The sequence below is a fragment of the Lithobates pipiens genome, unplaced genomic scaffold (assembly GCF_037356315.1).
Source record: "Lithobates pipiens isolate NorthernLeopardFrog02 unplaced genomic scaffold, aLitPip1_a1.2 Scaffold_30, whole genome shotgun sequence".
Classification (NCBI taxonomy): Eukaryota; Metazoa; Chordata; class Amphibia; order Anura; family Ranidae; genus Lithobates; species Lithobates pipiens.
The window spans coordinates 95,473,071-95,494,225 of NW_027507791.1; the positions used below are offsets into that span (position 1 = coordinate 95,473,071).

At 44.2% G+C, this 21,155-nt stretch overlaps 1 protein-coding gene across 1 annotated transcript; it reads left to right on the top strand.

The window, feature by feature from the left end:
* The first annotated feature begins 5,956 nt into the window (after positions 1–5,956).
* Positions 5,957–20,900, top strand: CHURC1 (churchill domain containing 1). Its single transcript, XM_077464648.1, has 4 exons — positions 5,957–6,123; positions 10,632–10,767; positions 12,415–12,485; positions 20,626–20,900. The coding sequence occupies exons 1-4, from the start codon at positions 6,085–6,087 to the stop codon at positions 20,716–20,718; spliced, it is 339 nt and encodes a 112-aa protein (XP_077320774.1). The 5' UTR covers positions 5,957–6,084; the 3' UTR covers positions 20,719–20,900.
* Positions 20,901–21,155: the final 255 nt, after the last annotated feature.

The following is a 21,155-nucleotide window of genomic DNA, read 5'->3' on the forward strand; positions in this document are numbered from 1 at the left end:
TACTCTCTACTGTATGTACATACTGTACATTTTTATTTCTGCCTGTGTTGCTGGAAAACATTGTCAGCTGGACAGGAAGTCAGGGAAAAATGATGTTTATACACGAGGCAAGCTTGCCGTGCCTCTGAAAAGTGATCAGCGTGCAGATTGCATTTCAGAGGTATTTGATCAGTGGTGATATAAATATTGCAAAAAATAAATAAATAAATAATAAAACTGACAAAAATCATTGGTCTGTTTAAGGATAAGGATTATGTATTAGGTGAGAATGATGTCCGATGCTGCATGTGCACAGATGTGTCCACTCCCCCCCCCCCTCCCAACTGCATTAGGTCTTCATTATTGAAAAGTAATGTACCAGAAGTCCTGGTATAAGCTCCTGTCGCAGCTCCCGGATGGCAACAGATTTGTGTATGACTATCTTGGTTACTTGGGGAGCCACAGCCTAGTCTGAATAATATGTCCGGGTTTCAGGTGGACTGAAACCTGGACACATGATTCAAAACCCAAACTGTCTGAGTGAATCCTGGACAGGTGGCAACCTTATCTATAGCAGTGGTCTCCAAACTGCAGCCCGGGGGGCAGACGTGGCCCTTTTCTTGCCTTTATCCAGCCCTTGGAGCACTATTCCTCCCACTGATATGAGACACTATTCTGCCAACTGACAACGACAACAGGACACCATTTCTCCCACTTAAACCAACAATGGGACACCATTTCTCCCACTGACACCAACAATGGGGCACCATTTCTCCCACTGACACCAACAATGGGGCACCATTTCTCCCACTGACACCAACAATGGGGCACCATTTCTCCCACTGACACCAACAATGGGGCACCATTTCTCCCACTGACACCAAAAATGGGGCACCATTTGTCCCACTAACACCAACAATGGGGCACCATTTCTCCCAATGACACCAACACAATACAATTCCTGCCAATGATACCAACGAAGGGGCACTATTCCTCCTCCTAATACCAATTGTGGTGATGATTACTCCCACTGATTCCAGAAAAATGTCCACTCCTGCCACAGTCTGGTCCCCATAAAGTCTGAAGGACAATAAACTGGCCCTTTTTTTTAAAGAAAGTTTGGAGACCCCTGCTCTATAGGATAACAGACCTGGGACACCTTTGGGCGTTCCAAAGAGAATAGTAAGAGTAGTAAGTGCCCCCTCACCCTCCTGTCAGGCTCTGTTCCGAACTACATTCATGTCTGAAAAAATGTGTCTCTGGGGTTCTGGGGGGACTGAAATCCGGACACAGGATTCGAAACCCAGACTGCCCGGGTGAATCCCGGACAGGTGGCAACCCTACTTCATTTGCATGTTACATAACAATAATTTCATGGAATGGGTCTCAATTAAAAACTACACCCATAATAATAATACTGCACAAGACTTATTTTATGCATGCCGTAACCAGTAGGGTTCAATGAGGTTAATCTGACAAGTATTAACTATGTTGAAATGCTTCATCATGTTTTGTTAAAGTTCTCTGATGTTTTTATAAATAATCCTTTAGGCTAGGTTCCCCATTTGTGCACTGCAGGAATGCGATTAAAAACAAGCGTCCCTTTTACAGGTGTGCGGCGGTGCCATTAATTCTTAATGGCACTTCAACACGCCTTGCTAACATGAGCATGACATCACACCAATGTACCATACATGTTGGTGCGATGTGTTTTTAAAGCGGTGTTTCTCCCCCCTCCCCCTTATAAAAATTGCTACTGACTTTTAATATTAGGACACTTACCTGTCCTGGAATTCAGCGATGGCGGCACCGCACTCGATGTTTGCATCGGCTGTCGGGTGCTCCCGGTGCCATTGCCGGTAAGGGAAGCCAGCAGTGATGCCTTGCAGCTTCACAGCCGGGTCCCTACTGTGCATGCGCAAAGCACACTGCACTCTCTTACTGGCCTGGCAGCAGGGGAAGGAGAAGGGGGGCGAACTCTTGACGTACCTTGCAGCGGCGAGGTCCAACGGAAGTGGGGACAGCGTACCTGTCAAAAACAGGTACCCACCCCCCCGAAAGGTGCCAAATGTAACACCGGAGGGGGAGGAGGAGACAGATAAGCGGAAGTTCCATTTTTGGGTGAAACGTTGCTTTAAAGCAAAGGGTCATGCACCTCATTTGTGACATTTTCACATGTAGAGCAATCCAAATAAATGGGCTGCTCTAAACTTGGTGTGCAGAAATGCACAAAAAGGCAAGTGCAATGTTGCATCTGCATAGGTGTGAACGGAGCCTTAGTAAAATGTTGCGACAGTGACCCTTCGTTCACATTGAATGCGGCTCTGAAATCCTGTGACTTCACCTGAAATCGCACAACTTCAAAGCTGCATGTCAGTGCGACTTCAGCGGCAACTTTGAAGACATCTGTCCCTCAATACTCCTCATTTGTCCCTCATTTTGGTCTGATCTATATAGTTCTATATAAAATGCACTTTTTATCTATCAAAAAGTGTTTCCCAGTGCTAAACCTTTCATCCAATTTCTAAATTGCTGCATTTGTAAATTCCAAAAGCCAATATAAAGGAATAGTAGTGGTACAAAAAAACACTTGTGGGTTTAACCAATCTTGTTTTTTTTTGTACAATTCTCCTTTAAGGGGGCGTGTCCTATGCCTGCATACTTTTGCTGATAGGTGTCATTCATTCCTATTTAAAAAATTTGGGAGGTATGCAATGTGTGTGGTACAATATGTACAGTACAATGTGTGCGGTACAATATGTACAGAACAATGTGTGCGGTACAATATGTACAGTACAATGTGTGCGGTACAATATGTACAGTACAATGTGTGCGGTACAATATGTACAGAACAATGTGTGCGGTACAATATGTACAGTACAATGTGTGCGGTACAATATGTACAGTACAATGTGTGCGGTACAATATGTACAGAACAATGTGTGCGGTACAATATGTACAGTACAATGTGTGTGGTACAATATGTACAGTACAATGTGTGCGGTACAATATGTACAGAACAATGTGTGCGGTACAATATGTACAGTACAATGTGTGTGGTACAATGTATACGGTGCGATGTGTATGGTACAATATGTGCGGTACAATGTGTAAGGGAAAAATGTGTGCGGTACTACGGTACAATGTGTGTGGTACAATGTGTGCGGTGCAATGAGTGCAGTACAATGCGTACGGTACAATGTGTGCAGTGCAATGTGTGCAGTACTATGGTACAATGTGTGCAGTGCAATGTATGCAGTACTACGGTACAATGTGTGCAGTGCAATGTGCGCAGTACTACGGTACAATGTGTGCAGTGCAATGTGTACAGTACTACGGTACAATGTGTGTGGTACAATGTGTGTGGTACAATGTGTGCAGTGTAATGTGTACAGTACTACGGTACAATGTGTGCGGTACAATGTGTACAGTACTACGGTACAATGTGTGCGGTGTAATGTGTACAGTACTACGGTACAATGTGTGCGGTACAATGTGTACAGTACTACGGTACAATGTGTGCGGTGCAATGAGTGTGGTGCAATGTGTGCGGTATAATGAGTATGGTACTACGGTTCAATGTGTGCGGTATAATGAGTATGGTACTACGGTACAATGTGTGCAGTGCAATGTGTACGGTACTAAGGTACAATGTGTGCAGTGCAATGTGTACAGTACTACGGTACAATGTGTGCGGTGTAATGTGTACAGTACTACGGTACAATGTGTGCGGTACAATGTGTACAGTACTACGGTACAATGTGTGCGGTGTAATGTATACAGTACTACGGTACAATGTGTGCGGTACAATGTGTACAGTACTACGGTACAATGTGTGCGGTGTAATGTATACAGTACTACGGTACAATGTGTGCGGTACAATGTGTACAGTACTACGGTACAATGTGTGCGGTATAATGAGTATGGTACTACGGTACAATGTGTGCAGTGGAATGTGTACAGTACTAAGGTACGATGTGTACGGTACAATGTGTGTGGTGCAACGTGTACGGTACAATGTGTACGGTACTAAGGTACAATGTGTGCAGTGCAATGTGTACGGCACTAAGGTACAATGTGTGCAGTGCAATGTGTACAGTACTAAGGTACGATGTGTACGGTACAATGTGTGTGGTGCAACGTGTACGGTACAATGTGTACGGTACTAAGGTACAATGTGTGCAGTGCAATGTGTACGGCACTAAGGTACAATGTGTGCAGTGCAATGTGTACAGTACTAAGGTACGATGTGTACGGTACAATGTGTGTGGTACAATGTGTACAGTACTACGGTACAATGTGTGCGGTGCAATGTGTACGGTACTAAGGTACGATGTGTACGGTATAATATGTGTGGTACACACGAGCTCCACTGTACTCTTGACACATTGCCCTTATGGAGGAATATTGTATTTCCAATGACAGCTGTTTGTCTTAGACCCTTTTCACACCACACCGCCCATAGCGTGGGCGGTAAAATGCCACTATTTTTAGCGGCATTTTACCGCCGGATTTGCGGCGCATTTCGGCCGCTAGCGGGGCGCTTTTACCCCCGCTAGTGGTCGAGAAAGAGTTAAAACCGCCAGTAATACGCTGCAATAGCGGCGTTTTGCTGGTGGTATTACAGTGCTGCCCCAATGATTTCAATGGGGAGCAGAGGTGGAGGAGCGGTAAACACACCGCTCCAAAGAAGCTGCTGGCAGGACTTTTCCCTGATGCCCTGCCAGGCTTTCACACTACAAACAACGGTGCAGCTTTTTTTGAGCGGATTGCAGGCGCTATTTCTAACGCTATAACGCCTGCAAAACGCCCTGGTGTGAAAGGGGTCTCAGTGACTGTGCTTGTCACTGCCTGCTGCCTAGCTTCTGACACAGAGTCCATTCCTGTGTGTCCCATTGGCTGGTCACACATTGTACAATTTTTTGTTGCATAGTTTATCTTTAGATTTACTAAAACCATATAAGAGGTAAAGCCTAAACACCTTCAATCTGTATGCAATCGGGCCTCATACTACATAGTTGAAGGTAAACCTAAAGGAAATTGAACAAGCAAATTGTATAATGTATGGCCATTATAGTCACACACAGATCTGACGTCATCCATGAGCTGGGGGAGAGTTCATCATCACTGAGGGGGAGGGGCAATGACGTCATCAAGATCCCACGAGGAAGGAAATCTGTAGACTGCGACAGACTGAGACCATGGATGGGATGGGGATGTGCAAATTTAGAAAGACAGACCGCCATGATTGGCTGTCACGTGATTGGAAAGTTTTCCATTTTCTACGGCTCAAATCGCACCACACGCATATCAATATGGTGCTGGACCCCGCCTCTTCACACCCATACGATCCGACTCTGACAATCGCACTGCGTTTTACTTTGGAAGTTGTTAATTTTACACCTGCAGCAAGTGGCATGAACGAAGTCCGATTTCAATGCGTTGCTGAAAACGCACAGGATTGGATTCACCATCAAGGCGTGCTGGGACTTATAGTTCCACGTCAGTCACGTGTTACAGAAGAGCAGTGCTGTGATCACAGATCAGTACAGGACCCCTACATGTCAGCTGACTCCTCCCCCCTCAGGAAGGCCGGTGTTCTGCCTAATAGAGTCCAGCCATCGATATGTGTCCGTTCCGTACTGCGCATGTGCAGTACGGAGCAGATGAAGCTTCGGAAAATCTCCGAAGCTGAACGGCGCCTGCGCCGTGAGTGGAGGCGGTAGCCCCACTATCCAAGCGGACATAGGGTTTAGAATTTTAGAGGGCCCCTCGCGGGCAAGCTTCGCTCGCCACGCTTCGGGCTCGGCCTCGCTGCGCTCGGCTCTTTTTTATTCTAACTCTATGTCCACTTGGATAGTGGGGATAGAACCTGGACTCACGGCGCAGGCGCCGTTCGTCCTCGGCAATTTTCGGAATCTGTGCTCCTGTGTACTGCGCATGCGCAGTACGCAGAGGACAGCATCTGATGGAGGACCCTATTTGACAAGACACCGGTCACATGACAATGACGTCAGTAGAGGTCCTTGAGCCCAGCTGGTTGGGACTTCCGGCCTCTCCCCGGGGATAGGATCGTCCTATTTATTATTATTACAGGCGGCAGCGATGTGTGGGGGGTGTGTGCGGGAGGAGTACCCGGACCGGGTGAGTGTGATGGGGTGGAGGGAATTGGCATCTCCTATAGTAGAAATGTTTATAGGTGGGGAGGAAATGAGTCTATGACTGGTGTCCCTGCTGAGGAGAGTTCTCTCACTTCCTGTCCCAGGTGGCTCCTCTCCCCAGGACAGGAAGTCAGGGAAGATCCCTCCAGCAATACAAACTGAGGGACCTTCTCAGCGCTTCACAACTTCTCACACACAAGAGGATTGGGTGGAATTTGATTTTAAAGTGCCCCAGTCACCTCTGAAGTCACCCTCTGTGGAGGATTAGACTGACTACTCCTCAGTCTGGCACATGGAGGTGATGTGCCATCTGATATTCCGGGGGTGTCAGATATCGCACCCCCCCCATTCCCACTGTGTGCTGTGGTTTCTTCTACAGAACACAGTAGTGAGCATGGAGGTCAGTGGGAGGAACCACTGCACACAGCAGGGGGGCACTATATGACACCCAGACATGTTCCATAGCATTTCCCTTGTCACCCACTGGACAGGTATGTATTCAGACATTTTTATTCAGGCTGCGTTTTTTTTTTTTTTTTAGGATAGTGACAGTCCCTTTTAGGACTTGTTTATACATGCCTCTCTCTTTGAAGAGTGACCAGCAGTGAATTGCTTTTCATAGGGGGATTGACAGGCAGTGTAGAGGCATTATGTCACCTGCCCACGGCCTGATTTAACCCTTAAAAGCTTGCACTAAATACTTGCATTGCATTGTTCAATGGGTCGCATTCTGCTGGCAGTACTGCCCAGCTAATGCCTGGGGGGGGGGGGATATTTTCAAAAGCATCATGGCTGCATGTGTACCTCCTGTCTGTGCTGCCTTAGTGACTTAAAGCGAAGTTCTGCCCCCCACCCCTAAAAAATGTAAGAGTCAGCTGTTACAAATACTGCTGACTTACTCTTAGGGCACTTACCTGTCCAGGCATTCAGCGGTGTTCTCACATAAGCCCATTCTTAAATTTGCTCTCGGTATTGGCACTGCCATCTCGGCTAAGGGAAAGCCCAGCTGGTTCACGCTGTACGCTGTGAATGGGTCAGCTGCGGGGGAAAGGGGGGTGACAAACTTCCGGCTAACTTTGCTGTGGTGAACTCAGCCAGAAGTGGGAGCGGGTACCTGTCAAAACCTTTTGGGTGAAGCTCTGCTTTAACCGCATGCCAACCAGCTACCGCAGTTGGCTCGGCTGCGCGAATCGCCATTATGTTATGTCGGTAACATAAATGGCCGCTGAGCCGATGCGAGTGCCCAGCTGTCTCGATCGCCGCCGGGCTCCCGCGATTGCTCGGGTCACACGGAGAACCGGGAGCTGTGTGTGTAAACACACACAGTTGCCGGTTCTCTGATGGGAGAACTGACAGATCGTCTGACCATACAGAGTATGGACAGTGATCTGTTAGTTTCCCTGCACAGTCCCATCCCCCCTTCAGTTAGAACACAAAATAGGATACATATTAACCCCTTCACTGCCAGTGACATTTTTACAGTAATCAATGCAATTTTAATCGCACTGATCGCTGTATTAATGCCATTTGTCCCAAAAATGTGTAAAAATTGTCTGACGTGCCCGCCATAATGTCGCGGTCACGATAAAAATGCTGATCGCCGCTATTACTAGTAAAAAAAAAAAATCTTAATAAAAATACCATAAATCTATGACCTATTTTGTTGACGCTATAACTTTTTCGCAAACCAATCAATAAACGCATATTGCGATACTTTTTTTTTCTTCCCCCAAAAATATGTGTAAGAATATGTATTGGCCTAAGCTGAAGAAAAAATGTTTTTTTATATATTTTTGGGGATATTTATTATAGCAAAAAGTTAAAAAACATGTATTTTTTTGTTTATAGTGCAAAAAATAAAAACCGCAGAGGTGATCAAATACCACCAAAAGAAATTTGTGGTAAAAAAAGACATCGATTTTGTTTGGGAGCCATGTCGCACGACCGCACAATTGTCAGTTAAATTGACGCAGTGCCAAATCGCAAAAAGTGGACTGGTCTTTGGCCAGCCAAATGGTCCGGGGCTTAAGTGGTTAAGGGGTGGGGTTTGGGGGGAATACAAATCGTAAACCTAGCCTAGAACTGAATTTTAATCGGCTTATATTTTGCTTTTCCATTGTTCCCCCCCTTTAACTCTTTCATCAACATAAGTAAACCTCTCCTTTCATTACATAGTGTATTTTAGACCCAGTGATGTCATCACTAGGTCTCTGTGCTTCTCTATGTAATGCATGTAGATCATGGGTGATGTGAGGGTCCAGCAGGGTGCTGCACATAGTTCTCCTGCAAACATCACAGCCCCCTACCTTAGTACTCCTCTCTGGAGCCCTCGGGCCTGATGGAAGCAGTGGGCTGGCTCTTGGGAGGAGATATGCAAATAACAAAAGGTCTTGGTGTGTGTTCGTCTGGAGGAGTGGGCGGTCCTAGGCAGGCTGAACATGCTAGTTAAAGCGGAGTTCCCACTTAAAAAAAATTAATTTAATTAAAAGTCAGCAGCTACAAATACTGCAGCTGCTGACTTTTAATGATCGGACACTTACCTGTCCCAGGATCCAGCGATGAGGGGAATTGAATTCCCGCTCGTCTCTCTGCTCGGCGGTGCGCCGTCATTTTCACTGTGTGCGCCCGGCTGTGGCTTCACAGCCTGGCACCCATTACGCATGCGCGAGCCGTCACTGGCCACGCAATCATCTGGGACCTGTCACGTGTCCCAGATGATTGACATCTCGGTGCAGGAAGGGAGGGGGGGAGAGGCAATCTCCTTTCCTGCGCCGAGGGAAGTGATGTCAGGAGCCGAAGGAGGCAGACTACAAGGGACCCCCTAGCAACAGGCATTTAGAGGTGAGTAAAAAAAATATGTTTTATCTTTATTTTTTTAAGCACGTTAATACTTTTTTATTTTTATTATTATTTTTTTTTTTTTTGAGGGGTGGAACTCCACTTTAATGCCCACATGTAATGCTGAGCCTTTTTAATTGTAAGAACTGAGACCCAATAATTTAAAAGGGGGAGGAACAGTAAGGCTGAGGAATAAAGAGCTAGATGAAGCTGGACATCCTCCAGCCAGGAAACGAGGCAGGCTCTATCTGACTGGTTGTAGTTTTTAATTAGGGGCTGATCGATTATTTATGCAGCCATTATTCGCTTTTTTTTAAGTCTCAGTCACAAAACTTACCGATTATTGCTTCAGGGGGTTGTACTGTTGTGATGCACACAGCTGCGGGCACCACCATGTAACGCTCTTTTTAGAGCGGACGGTCGGCTTTATTGTAATAGCAACCGATGTGGCTCAGCAGCCACCCAGCTGCTAGTACAAGCAGCAGGAGGGTACTCCTGCCACCTTCCACCACTCACCCAGGCTCTCCCGTCCCACCAGGAGACCCGAGCCACCAGCTGGCCAGAGACCCGAACAAAGCCGATGCTTTGTCTCTGATCTAGTAACCCAGAAGCAATGTCATGACTTCGAATGTAAATATATTCATGCGCTATTATGTGACTACAAATACTATAACTGAATGTGGGTCAGTCCATACCCATACACCAAAATATTAAGAGATGGCTGGTGCTGCGTTGTTTAGACAAAGATTAAAATAACTCAAACCTCATAAAGTGTTGAAAAGCACTGTGCAATCCCAAATGAGAAAAAAAAAAAAAAAAAAAAATATTATATATATATATATATATATATATATATATATATATATATATATATATATATATATATATATATATATATATATATATATATATATAATATTTTTTTTTTTTTTTTTTTTTTTACTCATTGTCACTTTGCACTTTGAAATAAGTCACTATACTAGTACACTTATTGGAAGGGTATTTCTATCCCCTTATGTGTCAGTATTTATCTATGTGATTGTTATTTACCTACTTTGCACATATACCTTTAGCACCATTGGCACAATGTCATGACATCACTTCCGGATTACTGGCATCTTAAAAGCACCAGTTTAAAAAAAATAGAAAGTATTCAGAAAAGCAGATCTCAACGTTTTGAATACTTTCAAGTGCAGAGGAGGGGCTTGAGATCTTACAGACCCCCGATCCCGCCATAAAGAGGACCTGTCACTGCTTATTACTGACACAAGGGATGTTTACATTCCTTGTGACCGCAATAAAAGTGATAACTTTTTTTTATAGGACAGTGTAAAAATAAAAGTTTTAAACGTACAGAATATCGGCACCTGATTTCGACTATCGGCCTGAAAGGCATCTGAAAAAACGGCATTGTATCGGCCCTGAAAAACGATATCGGTCTATCCCTATTTTTAATGCACACTGTGAGACACTCATAGTGTGCAGTGAGATTGAAGTAAGGAATTTCCATACAGCAGAGGAGCCTGCACGACTGTAACTAAAGATAAGGCTGGAATGTAGCTTTAAGGATAATGGCGAATTGCATGTGCAGTCATCTGTTTTGGTGAGATGTAATGGTACAACATATAGGATATGATCTGTTTGTATTGTTAGGGTAACACCTGCTTGGAGACGGGATCGTTTTTGGTGAACTACGTGAGCTGCGTGAAGTGCAATACGAGAGACTTTGTACTCATCGCCAATAAAACAAACGATGAAGAGGATGGAGAAGAGATTATTACGTTTGATCGTGAGTTCCTTTTCTTCCTAAATAGACTCCACAATGCATCAGTTCAGCAGGGAGGCCCGGGCAGCAGGAGGAATTTGATCATGGGGGGGGGGGGGGGGGGGGGGGTGACCTGTGCAGCTGAAGGGGGAGGGGAAACTACAAGATCTGATCCCCTGTATGGCAATCCCTGCAGCAGCTAAAAGCCAGCTTCATCTTTCAGATGCTGCAGGGGGGAACTACAGGGGATCTGTTCTAGAAAATTCCACCCACTGCATCAGTGACCCCTCCCATAGATGTTCTCCTTCCTCCTGCGGCCGGGTCCCCCTTGTGTGACCTTGACCCCCCCTTGCTGACCTTGTGTCAGCAGCACTGACAGCTTCTTCTCTCTCCCTCCTACTGGCTGCTACAAGGTATAGGGTATTCCTTCAGGATGGAGAGCAGGTCAGGTAGGCTGTATGGGGCCCCATGATTTCTAACAGCAGCCCTGCCCACCGCTGCTCTACCCCAGTCCATTCGCAGAACACCTTGCAGTGGGGGAATTTACAAAAACGGGAGCAGGCCGTATGTGGAGCAGTGTGCATAGTAACCAATTAGTTCCTATATTCAGCTTGTTCCATTAAGCTTTGAAAATTGAGGTGGAATTTGATTGGGCGCCATGCACAGCTGCTCAAGATTCTGTCTGCTCCAGTCTTAGTAAATTCCCTCGAGGTGCATGCATACTCCAATGCACATTTGTGCCTGTCAGTTCTCATTCATAATAGTACATATATTTGTGGGTGGACCAGTGATGAGCCGGTGTTCTGGCGTATAGAGTCCGGGCATCACATAGTGTCCACTCCATACTGCACATGCGCAGTACGGAGCAGACGAAGCTTCGGAAAATCTCCGAAGCTGAACGGCGCCTGCGCCGTGAGTGGAGGTGGTAGCCCCACCATCCAAGCGGACATAGGGTTGTGAATTTTAGAGGGCCCCTCGCTCGCCACGCTTCAGGCTTGGCCTCGCTGCGCTCGGCTCTTTCTTATTCTAACTCTATGTCCACTTGGATAGTGGGGATAGAACCTGGACTCACGGCGCAGGCGCCGTTCATCCTCGGCAATTTTTGGAATCTGTGTTCCTGTGTACTGCTCATGCGCAGTACGCAGGGGACACTATCTGATGGAGGACGCTATTTGACAAGACACCGGTATGTAGTCTGTAGCAGGAACACACAGAGAGGGGTGGCTACCTTCCACTTACAGTGGGATCATGTAGAGCCTGTGTAGCCACCCTCATAAAGGAAGTCAGCTGTCCGTTCACAGAGCACCTGGGGGGATTTACTAAAACTGGATCAGACAGAATCTAGAGCAGCTGTGCATATGTACCAATCGGCTTCTATCTTCAGCTTGTTCGGTTAAGCTTTGTAAATGAAAGCTAGAGGCTGATTGGGTGATTTGCACAGCTGCTCCAGTCTTAGTAAATCCAGCCTCCCCCACACTCCTCTTGCATTCTTTGAACAGAATGTAATTGAATAGGAGGGGGAGGGTAAACAACAGGATCCTTCACTAAATGAGAACCATATTGCATTGCAGCAGTCGGGGGTGCTTTGCTGGAACATGTTACTCTCCAAAAAATACAGGTGTGATATGTATTTATGTTGACTGTCCATATGAAAATGTGTTTGTTTTTCAGATGTGTGTAAAAACTGTCACCATGTGATTGCAAAACACGAGTACACCTTCAGTGTGGTGGATGAATACCAGGTACAGTGTATTTTTTCAGTTGATTGTCGCCTATTATGTATTTCCTGGTGCAGAGGTTACATGGTACGTTGAGCCAGCTACAATGCCTTGAAAATGTATTCATACCCCTTGAAATTTTCCACATTTTGTCATATTACAACCAAAAATGTAAATGTATTTTATTGGGATTTTATGTGATGGACCAACACAAAGTGGCACATAATTGTGAAGTGGAAGGAAAATGATAAATGGTTTTCAATTTTTTTTACAAATAAATATCTGAAAAGTGTGGCGTGCATTTGTATTCGGCCCCCTTTACTCTGATACCCCTAACTAAAATCTAGTGGAACCAATTGCCTTCAGAAGTCACCTGATTAGTAAAGCATCATGGCTGCATGTGTCCGCCTGTGTGTAATTTAATCTCAGTATAAATACAGCTGTTCTGTGAAGCCCTCAGATGTATGTTAGAGAACCTTAGTGAAAAAACAGCATCATGGAGGCCAAGGAACACACCAGACAGGTCAGGCAAAATGTTGTGGAGAAGTTTAAAGCAGATTTAGGTTATAAAAAGAATATCCCAAGCTTTGAACCTCTCATGGAGCACTGTTCAATCCATCATCTGAAAATGGAGAGTATGGCACAACTGCAAACCTACCAAGAAATGGCTGCCCACCTAAACTGACAGGCCCGGCAAGGAGAAAGTTAGAGAAGCAGCCAAGAGGCCCATGGTAACTCTGGTGGAGCTGCAGAGATCCACAGCTCAGATGGGAGAATCTGTCCACAGGACAACTACTAGTTGTGCACTCCACAAATCTGGCCTTTATGAAAGAGTGGCAAGAAGAAAGCCATAAGATGTCCCATTTACAAGAAGCCATTTGGGGGACACAGCAAACAAGAAGAAGGTGTTCTGGTCAGATGAGATTAAAATTTTTGCCATTAAAGCAAAACGCTATGTGTGGTGGAAAACGAACACTGCACACCATCCCCACCGTGAAACGTGGTGGCAGCATCATGTCGTGGAATGCTTTTCTTCAGGAGGGACAGGGAAGCTGGTCGGAGTTAATGAAAAGATGGATGGAGCCAAATGCAGGACAATCTTAGAAGAAAACCTGTTAGTCTGTAAAAGACTTGAGAATGGGGCAGAGGTTCACCTTCCAGCAGGACAACGACCATAAACATACAGCCAGAGCTACAATCAAATGGTTTAGATCAAAGCATATTCATGTGTTAGAATGGCCCAGCCAAAGTCCAGACCTAAATCCAATTGAGAATCTGTGGCAAGACTTGAAAATTGCTGTTCACAGACGCTCTCCATCCAATCTGACAGAGCTTGAGATATTTAGCAAAGAAGAATGGGCAAAACTGTCACTCTCTAGATGTGCAAAGCTGGTAGATGGAAACATACACACAAATATTTGCAGCTGTAATTGCAGGGAAAGATGGTTCTACAAAGTACTGGGGCTGAATACAAATGCACGCCACACTTTATTAGATATTTATTGTAAAAATGTTCCTTCCACTGCCGCTTTGTGTTATCACATAAAATCCCAATAAAATAAATTTACGTTTTTGGTTGTATATGACAAAACGTGGAAAATGTCAAGGGGTATGAATACTTTTTTCAAAGCACTGTATGTTATTCTCTTTTCCCTGAAAGTGATTACAATCTGGTACCTGCCACGCTCTTACCATACAAGCTTCATTCAGATACTGTCTCTATTAGAATTTGGAGCGTGGATCTGAAGCTGCAAAGCAAGGCGCTAACCATTCAGCCATGGTAAAAACAAATCGAGCCTAATTTAGGAAGATTAGGAAATCGTGGTGTCAGTGGATGTCCATATGGTGCAGCAGGGGCTGAGGAAGATGGTTTTCCCCTGAGATTGCAGGGACCAGGGTGATGTCTTCTTTTGGGATATGAGCTACACCTGTGAGGTTATTCTGGGGGTCTGATCGTTTTCTTTCATCCAAATATCCATCTCTGAATGCCAAGGACTTTAGGTGTTTCCCAAAAGCCCTTATTCTAGCTTTTATATGGTGAGGCCTGGCACCAAAGAAAGATAAACATTGAGGCAACCAAAGGCACATATTTCTCTATTGTTGTTGTGTTGTGGGCAGCTGTCACTTGTGGAGGAGGGGGCAGGGTAATGATAACCTCTGGGCTCTGCAGGTTAGTTGCCATGGCTAAGATGGGACCCAGAGGGACATAAAGGCACATAGTACAGAGTAAAGTGGCAGCGTTAGATGCTACAGGCTAAAAATATACACTGTATTACCAAAAGTATTGGGACACCTGCCTTTACATGAATTTTAATGGCATCCCAGTCTTAGTCCGTAGGGCTAAATATTGAGTTGGCCCACCCTTTGCAGCTGTAACAGCTTCAACTCTTCTAGGAAGGATGTCCACAAGGATTAGGAGTGTATCTATGGGAATGTTTGACCATTCTTCCAGAAGCGCATATGTGAGGTCAAGCACTGATGTGGATGAGAAGGCCTGACTTGCAGTCTCCGTTCAAATTCATCCCAAATGTGTTCTGTCGGGTTGAGGCCAGGACTCTGTGCAGGCCAGTTAAGTTCTTCCACCTCAAACTCGCTCATCCTTGTCTTTATGGACCTTGCTTTGTGCACTGGTGCGCAGTCATGTTGGAACAGGAAGGGGCCACCCCCAAACTGTTCCCACAAAGTTGGGAGCATGAAATTGTCTAAAATGTCTTGGTATGCTGATGCCTTAAGAGTTGCCGTCACTGGAACTAAGAGGCCAAGCCCAACCCCATACCATAATCCTCCCTCCACCAAATGATTTGGACCAGTGCACAAAGCAAGGTCCATAAGGAGAAAATTAAAATTAAGCTTTGGTGGTAGAACCCTATGTTTGTGCATCTAAGTGCATACAAATGAGTGTCTTAAGGTTATTAGAAAAACTAAACGTGTTTAGCAATTATATATCCAATGTCGGTGTTGGTTTGCTAATTGCTTATTACTTGTGTGCCTGTTTAACAGAAAATTTTATTACTTATAAATCCAATGTAGATACTGGTTTTCTTATTACATACTATGTATCAGTGTGGGTGCTGGTTTACCATGTATATAACTGTGTGATGCTGTCTATAGTTACACACAGGTACCAGATAAACAAAGATAAACAACAAAAGATTATTTTACAATTGTGCAAAAAAGTACTGATTAATAATCTTAAACAAGTGTCATGCAACTACTAGTGCAAAAAAATGGTAGTGCAAAATAATCGTGCAAAAAACAAGAAAAAAGTCCTTTAATACGCAAAGAAATTTTCAAAATCGCATCCTTAAGTTGCTAGAAAATCGCATGCTGCTATATCTTTAGAGCTGATAGTGGAGTAAGGTGACTAGTGCAGGAAGACTAAGGACATTCCTCCCCGGTGCGCCACTCAGTGTTGTAAAGATGTATTTGCGCTCACCAGATAAAACACCCTCAGAAGGGTTAGCCGAGCCTTCACAGTATAAGCCACTGTGCTGCTTTTTGGACTCTGCTACTGATGTACTGGGGGAATATTCGCCCTTCACTTCCAAATGTGTTCCATAGTTAGATGCATGAAGGAGGAGAAAAAAGTATATCCATAGTGCAAAACCGTTTTGTAACCTTTTTATTACGTATAATAGAAAATTACTCACAATGCAGATAAAATTCAATCGCATTTACAACAGCTCCGCCAGCCGCTGCTGCTGCTGACAGTGTAAAGGTGCACGTCTTTGGCCACGCCCTACGCGTTTCGTCAGAGCGATGTCATCTGGAGCCATCCATAAGGACATGGGTGAACGAGTTTGGGATGGAGGTACTTGACTGGCCTGCACAGAGTCCTGACCTCAACCCGATAGAACAACTTTGGGATGAATTGGAGGGGAAACTGCGAGCCAGGCCTTCTCGTCCAACATTGGTGCCTGACCTCACAAATGTGCTTCTGGAAGAATGATCAAACATTCCCATAGACACACTCCTAAACCTTGTGGACAGCCTTCCCAGAAGAGTTGAAGCTGTTATAGCTGCAAAGTGTGTGTGTGTGTGTGTGTGTGTGTATATATATATATATATATATATGGAGGCTTTTTGCCAAGAGGAATGAGCAGCTTTACCATCTGAGAAGATAAAGAGCCTCATCCACAAATACCACAAAAGACTTCAAGCTGTCATTGATGTTAAAGGGGACAATACAGGTTATTAAGAACTGGGGTATGTAAACTTTTGATCAGGGTCATTTGGGTGGTTTCTGTTGTAATTATGATTTAAAAAGAGTAAACACACTTGATTGATAATAAATAGCTTCAGCCAAACATTAACCATGAGTGAAAGAAAAGTTTTTGTGTTATCATTCATATTTTCTGAAAAATGGCCAAGAAATCATAAATTCTGCCAGGGGATGTAAACTTATGAGCACAACTTTACCTGTTTACTTCCAGAGTTTAAATGATATTTAGAATTTTCACACTTGTTGAAAACACTGTCAGGTGACACTAGTCTTCATGAAGCCTTAATACAGGTCCCTTGTTACATTCTGTTGTTGTTATTCTATTAATATAGACTGCTTCAGTCCTGAAGATTTTTCTTTTACAAAAGGTATTGGTTGTATTTTCTGATCTTAACCATTAAAGGACTTTTTGAAACGAGACTAAATAATGTACCAGATGCTTCTTTGTACACAACCAAACATTGGGTACAATGGTGAATCTTGCCCGTGATCCCAGTAAAGTATTACCCGGCTTTTATGTACGTTGCTTCCATGACCTCAATCTTGTTTTACCACACAAAAGGGTCTTCAACAGATGAGGTGTCCTTAGTGGCAATTCCCTTTAATGTGTACCTGTGTGGAGTAATTGTATTGTATGTAATAGAAGTTTTTATTAATATGCATAGTGGGCACCTTCTTATTACAGCACACCACATCTAATTTACTACTGTACCCTTGAAACTTGGGGTACAAGTACCATCCTGTTCCTGATCTCTCCCTAGCCCTACCCCTAGAGCTCCCATCCCTTACACATTATTGTTGGTTACTGCAGGCTGAATACCAAAGGGATGGACGAGTAGTGCAGTGCACTGGTTGGATGTAGGCAGTTGGTAGTTCTTCTTTTTTTTTTTTTTTTTTTTTTTTTTTTTTAATGTCAAGGATGGCACTATGCAGAGATCGAATCCCACATGCAGGTACATGTAAGTGCCTGCTATTCATAGTAACACTTTCAATTTTTCCCAATGGGCTTGCTTTATTACATGTTATGGAACACAGTTGTTTACTTGTGTTTGACGTATGCTAAATTAAAAAAGCAAGTCACAGAACCTTTAAAGTGTAAGTAGCCCTTAACAATAAAAAAAAAATTGAGACCACATTTCTCTCTCCCTCATAATGCACAAACTAGTTCTATCTATCTAATAAAATGTACAATCCACAGACTAGTTCCATATATGATAAAATGTACACTTAAAGCGGGATTCCACCCTAAAGTGGAACCTCCGCTGATCGGATCCCTCCCCCCCTCCGGTGTCACAATTGACACCTTCTTAGGGGGGAGGGGGGTGGAGATACCTGTCAAAGACAGGTATTTTCACCCACTTCCGGGCATAGACTCCCGTGGGAGTCTACGCCATTTCCTGCCCTGCCGCGCTGTCTGCTGGGACACACACGGGTCCCAGTGACAGCGCGGAGATTTCCTATTGCGCGGCGCAACTCGCGCATGCGCAGTAGGGAACCGGGAAGTGAAGCCGATTCGCTTCACTTCCTGATTCCCTCACCTAGAATGGTGGCGGCAGCAGCCAAGAGCCGAGCGATCGATCGGCCTCGACTGCCGGCATCACTGGAACCCGGGACAGGTGAGTGTCCATTTATTAAAAGTCAGCAGCTGTAGTATTTATAGCTGCTGGCTTTTAATATTTTTTTTTTTTTTGGTGGAATCCCTCTTTAAGGCCTGATGTTCCTACCAGTCCCCTTTTCTCTGCTGCAAGTTTCCAACCAAATTGGTTCGGAAGCAGATCTGTGCCAGCATGGTCAGTTTGCGTTGCTTTATTTTCTAATCACAATTACAGGACACCGTACACTCACATGGTAGGGGGAACTTTTCCGGTCCTCTTGTTAATGTAAAGCAGCAAATGCAGATGCTTCATGAAACACTTGTGGTTGTGACAGCGACTCGTGCACCTCAAATGCACCACTTTTTTACAGTGGGGTTGATCTACTGAAGGCAAATGTAATGTGCCCTGCAAGTGCAGTTGCTCCAGATCTTAGTAGAGGGGAAGCTCTGCTGATTTCTATCATCCAGTCATGTGCAAGTTAAAATTATGTTTTTGCATGTTTTAAGCTCTGGAGTAACTGCACTTGCAGTGCACAGTATATTTGTCTTTAGTAAATCAACCCCATTGTGTTGCATTGTGTAAAAGTGGAGCTAATTAAAAACCAACTCTTTTGGCCTATAGACTGTCTCAATGTCAAAAATAAAGTGTAAGCGCCCAACTTGTATATATGTGACTCTTAAAGTAATACAAACGTGTGTGTACACCTGTGTGAAAAAATATGTGTGAAGTGACCCCAAAAGAGATGGGGGCAATACTGATATATGTATTGAAACAATTAATAAGAAAAAAAGTGATGACCTGTAAATATGTGCATGAAATCAATTGGGGACTGTATGAATACTTATCCCAGTGAAGAGGAAAACAAAGCAAAAACCAATCAATATAAACACATAAAAATATGATTAATAACAGTGGTAAAGTCCATAATAAGACATGCAAAATATAAAGTCCATATAAAGACGTGCAGAATGTCAGTCTCAACGTGTTACGATATCAACCGAGATCCTGTAGTGTTGTGACCAAGAAAGGTATTTCACCCTGTGACGATCCCACCACCTTATAGGGTGCAGGCTTACCGAATCAATATGACCCTAGCAGACGTACGCCTCAGGGGTCAACCAGAGCTTGTAATCTCGGCCAAAGTAGTCCCAAAATTGGATGTTCCAATCGTGCCACATACGGTTCACACAGACGACTAGGTGTGATCACTGTTTTTCATATACATGAACAACTCCGACAACAACTCAGGCATGGAAGATGAAGAAACAAAGCCAACATGGCATAATAACGTTTTAAAAAAGCCTTTTAATAAAAAAATGGTTCAAACTCACATTTCCAGAATGATCAATAAAGCATATCAGAGGAAAAATAGGCAGTAGGGGAGTCCTCCCGACGCGTTTCGACCTACAGGTCATCATCTGGGGTCATCATCTATAGACTGTCTCAGACAGATTTTGCAAAAGTGTCTCTAAAAGTGGCACAGCATGAGCCAAATTTTAAGTACACGTTCTAGACAGCTATATGAATTTGGTGCGTTTTTCACCTCTTTTAGAATGCATGAGAGACACTTTTGCAAAATCTGCGTGCATCAGTCTTTATGAATTGCAGGGAGTGTGCCTGTAGTTCCATAGTTAGTTTGTAGGGAAAGGAAGTCCTAAAAGTCGCACATCACAGAAAAATTGTGTGAGGAGGGGTATGACAGCCTCAGCCCGGGCTCCAACCAGGCCACACCCTCCAATGCGTTTCACCAAGCTTAATCATGTTCCCCATAATTAAGCTCTGGGGGCAGAGTGAAATAAGTTGGGTGGGGGACACAGCCTGGTTGGAGCCGAGGCTGAGGCTGTCATACACCATTTTACTGGGCTTTGCTGTGACTTTTAGAACTTCTTTTCCCTACTGGATGTTTTGACCAGGAATGTGCACTGTCTTGAGTCTTGAGCGGCACCTGTAATTTTTGTTGTGGGTCACAGTCCATCGTTTGCCTGGCTGACTTGCTCCCCCACCCAATCATGCCCAGGGAACATTGTAACACAGTTACATCTACATCATAGGACTGGCTTCCTTTCCGTTAAAGAAGAGGGATTGGAGTTTTAGTGTTAGAAAAAATCTGTTTTGAAGGTAAATTTGGCTTTTTTTTTTTTTTTTTTTTTTTTTTTTTTTTTTACTGTTTCACATTTCTTTTCAAATACACAGTAGTACATATGAAGGGACAGTGTGCTTGTTAATCAGACATCACTTTGCTTTGCATTTTCCCAACACAAACACTGAAGCTCCATGAAAGTGTCCTTTGATTGTTGGTATCTTTGCTCTCACCAATGATGTGTGTTTCTTGTGTCTGTGATTTCAGGAGTACACCATGCTGTGTATGCTGTGTGGGAGAGCAGAGGACTCCATCAGTGTTCTGCCTGATGACCCGCGACAGATGGCTCCACTCTTCTAGCAATATTCTAACCACAGAATCTTTTTATACTTGTTTGCCTTATGTATATGTTTCCTGCCATTGTAAAATGTGTTATTTCAACTGAACACATTGAGAATAATAATGTTACTGTGCAGCATGCACTTACAACCAGTGTTGTTTCCTTCAAATAATAATTTTATATTAAAGTGTCATTAGCAGTGTGTTTATTGATTTTGATATGTTGGCATTGTTCTCTGCATTCTAAGAAAAGCAATCTTACATCTAATGCCAATCCGGCTCACAGCAGGGGTCCCGTGCGTCCCCGTTTACCATTTCAGGTCGGAATTTCAGACCACATTTTTGGCTGAATTCGGACCTGAAACGGACCAAAAGACGCAAAGGACTCCTGTACAAATTCGCACTGGAGAGCGGAGATGTGTGAACCAGCTCCATAGAGAGCCGGTCACAATCTCCTG

Coding starts and splice junctions, on each gene's coding strand:
- CHURC1 (XM_077464648.1), top strand. CDS start 6,085: ATGTGTGGGGGGTGTGTGCGGGAGGAGTACCCGGACCGG. Junction 6,124..10,631: donor GGGAGGAGTACCCGGACCGG/GTGAGTGTGATG, acceptor TTGTATTGTTAG/GGTAACACCTGCTTGGAGAC. Junction 12,486..20,625: donor GTGTGGTGGATGAATACCAG/GTACAGTGTATT, acceptor CTGTGATTTCAG/GAGTACACCATGCTGTGTAT.